Raw genomic sequence first — 9070 nt, forward strand, 5'->3', positions numbered from 1 at the left:
AAATTTTCTAAAAATTTGACCTAATTTCATATTAACTTACTTTACAACTACACTTGAGCTGAAACCGAGTATTACTCAAATACTAATTTGTAATACGCGTAATGTTTGTTTAACTAAATTTGAGCCATTTCAAATAAATATTTTTTCATCTCAGCTAATTTTATAATATTCTGACATTTTCAGGTTTGTTAGTACGTATTTTGGAAACGCTTTTCAAATTGAATTAAATTGATTTTAATATCGATCATAAATGAACTAAACCTGTCTGAATTCCTAACATTAACTGAATAATAAATAAATATTCGATTAACAGCTACTTTCAAGCTCCAATTGAACTGATAAGAATCCCAAAAAACTTTTCAACAAATTAAAAATAAATATGGAGTAAAAATGGAGTAATAAAAATTGTGTAATATACCGTACATATGGTTATGTAAATTTTTTTATTTCCAAAACTGCGTTTGTGCAGTCTATCATATTCACCTTTGAGATAAAGAAAGACCTAAGATTAAAAATAAGCTAGTTATGTCATATTTAATGTTTGTATAATGATAACCTACCATTTGTCAGAACAGTAAGTTTTCGGTAAATTTTCAAAATTTTATCAAACAGTGCTTGAATTAAAATTGATTTAGCAGTTAAATGAAGTAATAATACTTAATTAAAACATAAAATTCGTAAAAAATCTTTAATTTCGGTGTTAGTTACTTTAATGGTGTCTAGTGTAACCGATGAACAAAATGCAGCTGAAGATCCTAGATTTCAAGAAGAATCTTTCACGGAGGAAAAAGAATGGTCTTTTGATGATGCATTAACGATTATTGGTTTTTATTCTAATAAATGATAAAGGTGAACGGTGAAAATCTATAAAATTAATGATGATCAATATTTCAGGATTTGGTAGAGTGCAATATCAACTAGTATTAATCTGTGCATTGATACTTATTTCAACGTTAAACGAAACAATGGGGTACTTATTATTAAAATCGATCAGGACCAAAAGAGCACCTACAGTGTGTAACCAGCTGTGATTTTCTTTCTTGAAATTCTTGTGATGAAATTTCTTAAATTTTTATTTTGATTTTCATCAAATTGTGGTATATGTTCCATGTTATTACTTTATTTTTTACCGCACAAAAAATGTCCATTTTGTGATACCTATCGAGAGAACGTTCAAAAATTCGAATTCAGGCATAAAATTTAGAAGCACGTCGAGCAAAACATTTAATTTAAATACATATGATACGACACACTTGCCCACGCCAATCTAATTTTGACACTACACACTTTTCCACGCCAACATCATTTTGACACGACGCCCTAAGGACACGACACACTTGCGTAGGGCACACCAACGACATGACGCACATCACCAGACAGAGGACTGGGTAATACTGCATTTTTCTTCGAAATGCGGTAAAAAATTAAATTTATTGAACAAAAAAGTATCATTTTTGTCCTTTTTTCGAAAAACCTTTTTAATTTTTGCGCCTGCAGCGGATTGCTGCACTCGCCACATTATTGTGACGCTGATTAAATATTTGATATATATTTTATATGGTTCAAAAGTTATTAACGTTCACAGTTCACATTTCCTTTAAAGAGCACGGTAGGTGCTTCTTTGATCTTGTATATTTTTAACTATTTTTTCCTTCTAAAAAAGCACTAATTATATTATTCATTTAGAATGATGATATTGATGACTCCTGCGCAATGTGATTTGGAATTAACTTCTTTTGATAAGGTAAATCTTAAAGTTAAACTTTAAATAAAGGTTGTATTTAGTTCAAAATATTACTAATATTAGGGTTTACTCACAAGCAGTGGTTATTTTGGAATCATGATTCCTTCATACATGTGGGGGTATATTTGTGATAAATATGGAAGACGAAAAGTAATGATTCGTACATTAATAGCAACTAGTTTAATGGCCTTGTGTTCAAGCTTAGCTCCGACATTTTATTGGTTTCTATTCTTTCGATTCTGGACTGGGTTTTTGTAAGATACATTTTTAAACCTAACCATAATATCTCCATATTTGATAATCTAAAAAAACTCAGTGTTTCAGCTTCTTCAGGTGGTATGTATCCCTATTTAGGTGAATTCAACACGCTAAAACATCGTCCAACAGTCATGGCTTGGTGTAGCTGTGGTACTGGTATATCAATGACCTTAGCGCCAGCTGTGGCTTGGTACATATTATCATTGGATATAAATATCTTATTATATGGACAACTTGTTTTTCACTCTTGGCGACTAATTTTAATTGTATACACTTTACCTGGGCTAATAGCAGCATTACTTTTAACATTCTTTCCTGAAAGTCCAAAGTTTCTTATCAGCCAAGTATAATAAATCATACCATCATCATCACTTTTTATTATTGTAAATTTTAGGGTTTGGAAAAAGAAACTTTAGAAGTATTAAATTGGATTCATAAAACAAATACAGGCGACTCTAGAAATTATCCTGTAAAAAGATTAGCACGTGAAATTGATGCAGACCGGTTAAACAATGATGTATCTGAAATACAAAATATTTTGAATCAAACAAAGCAGCTATTAAAACCTCCATTCGTTAAACATTTTTTAATTGCTATATATATTCAAACAAGTATTTTTATTTCATCAGGAGGTATGGGATTGTGGTTTCCTGAGATTTTGAATCAATTATATTATTCAAATACAACAGGAACCATATGTAGTATATTTAAAAAAAACCTACATCAAGGGAGCAACACTCTTATAAGTAATAAGGTATTATCGTTAGATAAGCTGCGAACAAAATTATTTTTTTCTATATTATATGCATATGCATATTATTTGTATGTACATTTTTTTCATATTAAATATCGAAAATTTGAGAATGAATTGAACATTAAATTGTATAAATTAAACAAAAACACACTTATTGGGTTATTTTTTTCATCGATTAATGATAAAATTTTTGATATTAATTTTTGAAAATTATATGCATATTATATTCATATAATATAGATTGAAATTTTAATATGTAAGATGAATATTTAGTTATTAAGGTCATTAAATTTAATTATTTCACTTTATGTCATCCCTACGATTTTGTAGAAAAAACTCAGGAGAATTTTGATTGAAAATCGATTCACTAAACTTTAGAAACTGTTTTTAAACCTATTAGAAATGAATTTGACTTTCTTCAATAGCAAACCAAGACGAAAATTTTGGTCACGTGTCCAAATTAAACTCTTTTTTCTTAAATTTCTATGTTTGGAAATTTTAGTTCAATTTTATTATTAAAAAAAATTCAAATTTAAATGGGTGCATTCAAGAATGCTCATCGATGGGCACCAATGGCATTTTGAGGAGACGTCACCACGTCACAAAAATTCGTTATTTCATAAAAATTAACACACCCTCGCTATAATGGACGCTATGATGGACTCGTCAGGGCCTAAGCTTTCTAAAAAACCTAATTTCAAAATCCAGAGTTGAGCTAATCGAGAGTTATACATGAAAATGTCATTTTTCCACTTAGGATTGAGAGACATTTTCCATTTTTCACTCATAGCTCTAACAAATGTAAGACTAATGTCAAGCTGAGTGGTACCATTGAAAAGCTGAGAAAATTTCCTAAATTTTGGTATATACCATTTGTATAGTACAAAGTATTTTACAGGAGTTATGGCAATTTAAAGTCAAAATATCGATTTTAGGGGTCCTCAGCAACGTTCTAGATATGGCTATTTTTACTAAACATTGAATATCTTTCGAATTTTACAGTACAATATCAATATGTGTTATACTGTTGTAAAGTAGAGACTCTAAGCTTTCCAACGCATATACTCAAGCATGTATACCTATATGAATACTGTACGTCAGGGGGACATAAAGTTCGAAAAGATCAAAAACTTCGAATTTTTAACCATTTGGAGGGCAAAATGGGGTATAAATCAGTTCAAATGTGGAAGTTTTGTATTCTATTGATTTGCAGAAACTCTTATCCTTAAAATAAACACATTTACACATATATGCAGGCACACAAATACTGTACATTAATAGGTCGAAATTGACGATCCACAATAAGCCCAAAATAAAATGGGCTGAGGTGAAGATATACCCGAAATCATCATCATCAGGTCGAAATTGGGATTATATAAATACGTGTTAGAAAAAAATAGAGCTGGAGGGTTCTTTTTCCTCTCCAATTGTATCAAGTTATAAATTAATATGCTTGGTTAATCTATATAATATCAATAGAATACAAAACTTCCACATTCAGACCCATTTTACCCTTCTTTTGCTTTCAAAATGGCACATTTTTTGTACATGAAAAGAATTTTAACATATAAAACGAATCAAAAGCCAGCGCCCCAGAAGTTCAATTTAGGTCAAAACAATAGTGCTAAATGTTTCAAATTTTAGTACATTTTTGACATAAATTCCGATCAAAATTACCGTTAAAAAATCAGTTGAAAAATCGATATTTCCATACATTTTTGAATTATTAGTGAAAAATTATCAAATTTGTAAAGATAAATTATCTTGCCTAAGCTTCTTGACATTTATAGAGAAAAGAGAACTTTCTTACATTAAAAGATACTCATTCCACTCATACCCACATTCCCACTTATTTTGATTAGAACTCACCTACAAGTGATAAATACCAGGATGTAAGATATTGTGGATTTTAATGGCCTAATAAAGTTTTGTTTTATTTTTATTTAGGAATGCAACAACATTTTGTCTTCCGAAGCTTTCGTAAATTCTATTATTGTCGGACTGTACTATACATTTGGATATATAATTATTTCCGTGTTAATGAAATATTGTGGCAGAGGATTAATTTTAGAACTTTCTTTATTGGGTTCATCTGTATCTGGTTTTCTACTACAATGGACTACAAATTTAAGTTTACAAATTATATACTTTTCATCTTTTCTGGTATTGTCAGGATTGATGATAAGTGTAATAAGTAGCGCAGCAGTAATGCTTTTTCCGGTAAATATATATATCCATTTAAATAGTTGCAGAAAAATTGTATAAATCAGTGTTTTTTATCGTATTTAAAAATTTATATTGAAAAATACGTTAGGTGAATAAATTAATTATACTGGAAAAAAAGCACCCTCCGGCCTTATCCAAAAGGCAGGGGTTGACTTTTTGAAGTTTTTAAGGGTTTTCATTGACATTCTCCAAAGTACCTTCCATAAGCTGCACTAAATATCGGGATAGTTTTAATTAAATAGTAAAACAGTAAAGACCTAATAAAAGTTACTTCAATTTGAGTTAAGTCAAAATTATTTCACTTCATTCTTGAAAACAAGAACTTTTTTACCCGAAAATGTGATGAAAAAAACGTAAACAACTAATTGACTTTTTAAGTTTAAGTTTTAAGTTGTTTTATCTTCAGGTAGAAAAATAATTCATCATGTTGCTTTCTTAACCAAAAGAAAAGTTTAACAACTAACTAATTTAATAATATAATCATTTTCAGAATGAAAATTAAGGCTTTTTCTCAAAACACGAAATAGATTTACTTACAATTAAAACTTTTCGTTAAATATCATAAAAAATTGAATTTTTTGAAAACTGTACTCAAAATAATATTTAAAAGCCTGAAAAGCCTAACATTCAAAGCATATCTGTAGTTCTTATCAAATTGCTTTTTTCATAAGCTTTCCAACAAGCTTAATAATTTGTTAATGTACATTGCGAAAAGGGAAAATATTTATAAAAATATGACGGGTTGATGCCGTATCTCGAAGCTGAAGGGTACCAAAATCTATCCATTTTTATACAAACTTCAGACCTCAATATCTCAGCTCAGCTAACACTGACAAATATAAAGTACAACTTTTATCCAGTAGTCTTTCCAATCTTTAAGAAAAACTCAACTTCAAGCTTTTGCAAGCTAATTCAGTTTAGGCTGTAATGGGGTGAATATAAGAAACATAACATTTTCCAAGAGTTCTTTTTGATCATATTTCATATATCACCCTTTTAGGAATTAGTTCAGACTAAATAGCGAATTAAATTGTCGGCGTATTTAAGGTCGTCGGTATGAGACTATAAATCCCCTTTAAAAAAAACGGAGTGACTTTTAAAAGCGCTTGATTAGGATGAAAGATATAAAGCTGAGTTCCATTCTCCAGTATTTACAAAGGTAGTTTACAATTATCCAGTATGAAATTCAAAGGACTCATTTCTGACCGCGGTCAAGCCATTTAAAAAACTACCCTGCTCCACCGTAAATTTTTAACTTCTTTCTCAAATGCGTAGATAAATACGATGTGTAAAGTTTCATTTTATTTTTCAAAATAAATTTTAGATCCGGTAAAACAGTCTCTTAACTACAACTTTATTTAAGAATTTTTTTTTTGCCACAAAAATTTTTTTTTGTCTTTAAAAGTTAGTTCATCGTATTCTCTGATCAAAATCCCCACGATACCTAAAATTTGAGCGAAAAATGTTGATCCGTTTCGCTCAAATTTTAGGTATCGTGGGGATTTTGATCATAGAACACGATGAACTAACTTTTAGAGACAAAAATTCTTAAATAAAGTTGTAGTTAAGTCGAATAAAACTCAACGGTATACATCCGGGACGAAAATAATAAATCGCACAACTGCAGTTTTTAACAAACTGAGAAAAAACGATTTAAAGTTTTTTTACGGTTTTTGAGCTGTTAAAATTTATTTATAAACTATTTCTTTATTTTCAAGTTAACAAAAGTAAATGATTGGCCAATAAAAACAGTTTTTGTGCAGAAAAATTTCTTATCTAATCAGTAAGGGGTAGTTTTGGGAAATTTTTCGTTGAGAAAAAGGATAAATCGCAAAATTGCACAAAATTTCATATAAAATTTCTTCCAGTCAAAGGTGGATCCAGGGGGGGGCGGCGAGGCATTCGCCCCCCCGTAATAGCCTAAAATTCCATATAAATGTCAAAAATATGAGAAAAAAATTATTAAAATTTTGGATTTTGTATGAAATCGCCCCCCCCGTAAATTTGCTCCTGGATCCGCCACTGCTTCCAGTTTTATGATTTTTCCACATTTTTTTGGTTCAATTGACTTTTTATGCAATAACAAAGCATAAACAAAACAAAAAATGATTTGGAGAATTTTTGAAATTTGACTTGTTAGCAATTTGTATGCATTTGTGCGATTTATCATTTTCGTTGCAATTGTGTGATCTGGCATATTGAAATAAAACTCATATTTTTTAAAAAATTTTGAAAATGTCTCAATATATCTTAAAATACTCGTCTTTAAGCATATTTTCTCATTCTTAACTCAATTTTCGCCAAAAACTGCAGTTGTGCGATTTATCTTTTCCGTCCGGGATATAAACCTAAAAACTTTATTTACAATATTTTAAGACTCATGTAAGAGCAATGGCGGTTTGTTGTATTCTAATGATTGCAAGAATTGGTACTTCACTTGGAAGTAGTTTAATCGGGCTCACCATCGAGAAATACTGCGAGGAAACTTTTGGGTTTATAACATCATTGATAGTTGGTAAATTTTTTACAATAATGTTAATTCATTCGTAATTTAACGATATTATATTTAGTTTCAGCTTTTTTAAACTTTTTTCTTCCTGCGCGATAAGAAACTAAGAATTGTCATTTGTGATCCGTTTTTATCAATACGGATTTGTTTCAGAATTTTTTAATTATCAGAAATAATCACAAACTATTGTGGTTAGTAAAATGAAATTTTATTTGAATAATATTTTTCTCATGCCAAAACTTAATATAATACATACATATAAAGATGTTTTTTAACCCTTTATTATTTCTTATTTTTTATTATATCCATAATTAAATTTTCGAGATATTTTGACATTACCCCGATTTTTTCATCAATCATAAAGTTTGTGTAATTTCTTGTTTGAGTTTTTAATTGACGTAATTCGTCTTCCAAATTCGCGTATTTCTTTTGCAAAATAGATATATCTTCTTTTACACAAATACAACAATCGTTTGTGTAAGATTTATTTTCTAAATCCAAAGGAATACAAGATATTCCATTAACATTTGACAGTTCATTAGTATCAACATTTAATTGATCCAAAATTTTTATGTTATGTTCATTCAAATATAAAATTGTATGATTTAAATAATCACATCTAAACTTATTATGATTCAAGCCTATGCTTTTTAATTGAATTGGCAAGAACGAAGCATTTAATTTTAATAAACTATTTTGAGCAATATTCAAATGTTTTAAGGAATTCAAATTTAACAAAAAATTATCGACTATTTTTAATTTATTTTTTGAAAGGTTTAAATGGTTGAGATTTCGATTATCTAAAAACAAATTTTCTTCTAAATTTTCAATAGAATTACCACTCAAATTAAGATTTACAATATTTTTCAAATTACTCATAAAACATCGTTTTAAAGTTTTCAAGTTATTGTGTGATAAGTCCAAATCTTTTAAATTAAGTAATCCAGAAAAACTATGGTTGTGCAACTCAGATAGAGAATTGTGTGATAAGTTTAGTTTTGATAATTTTGGAGTTGCGCCAAATGAGTTAAAAATATTATCAATTACATTTTCTGATAAATCTATGTCTATTAATTCATCAGCATTTTTAAAAGTATACGAATATAAAGTTTTCAGTCCCAAACCTTTGATTGAAATTGACTTTAGTTTATGAAAGTTTTGAAAAATACCAATTGGTAATTCATCTAGTGAACTATTGGTAAATATGATACGATGAACATTATTCAAATCATCATTTCGTGATTCTGGAGATAAAATATATATAAATCCTGACTTTTTCACTATGTTTGAGAATATGCAGATACCATTTCTTAATTCATTTTTACTGCAAGATATATGAAGAACAATGTATAATATTCCTACATTCATTTGCTTCTTATATGTAACATTAAAGTTTTCTTTTGAGTTATTAAATTCAGTAACATATTTATATATTAATTTGGAGTTATCGAAGTCTGATAATTTTTGATTTGAAATGGAATCAACTTTATTCTCAGATGACGTGTAGTTTGTAATCTTAAGATTGTCAAGCTTGTTATTAATGTAAGCTTGTCTGTCAAGAATAGGATTTTCCGATTCA

General features: G+C 28.8%; 1 protein-coding gene across 2 annotated transcripts; it reads left to right on the forward strand.

Annotated features, from left to right (window-relative positions):
• The first annotated feature begins 568 nt into the window (after nt 1-568).
• Nucleotides 569-7827, forward strand: LOC134838210 (synaptic vesicle glycoprotein 2A-like). 2 transcript variants are annotated; one of them, XM_063853685.1, is made up of 10 exons: nt 569-647; nt 705-824; nt 895-970; nt 1687-1744; nt 1808-1998; nt 2061-2346; nt 2397-2756; nt 4704-4976; nt 7359-7497; nt 7553-7827. In XM_063853685.1, exons 2-10 carry the CDS (start codon nt 713-715, stop codon nt 7588-7590), a joined length of 1533 nt encoding a protein of 510 aa, XP_063709755.1. In that variant the 5' UTR covers nt 569-647; nt 705-712; the 3' UTR covers nt 7591-7827. The 2 variants fall into 2 exon arrangements, with proteins under 2 accessions (XP_063709755.1, XP_063709756.1); XM_063853686.1 differs by lacking the exons at nt 569-647; nt 705-824; nt 895-970 and having other exon boundaries at nt 1686-1744; nt 1786-1998.
• Nucleotides 7828-9070: the final 1243 nt, after the last annotated feature.

Source organism: Culicoides brevitarsis, chromosome 1, assembly GCF_036172545.1.
Source record: "Culicoides brevitarsis isolate CSIRO-B50_1 chromosome 1, AGI_CSIRO_Cbre_v1, whole genome shotgun sequence".
Classification (NCBI taxonomy): Eukaryota; Metazoa; Arthropoda; class Insecta; order Diptera; family Ceratopogonidae; genus Culicoides; species Culicoides brevitarsis.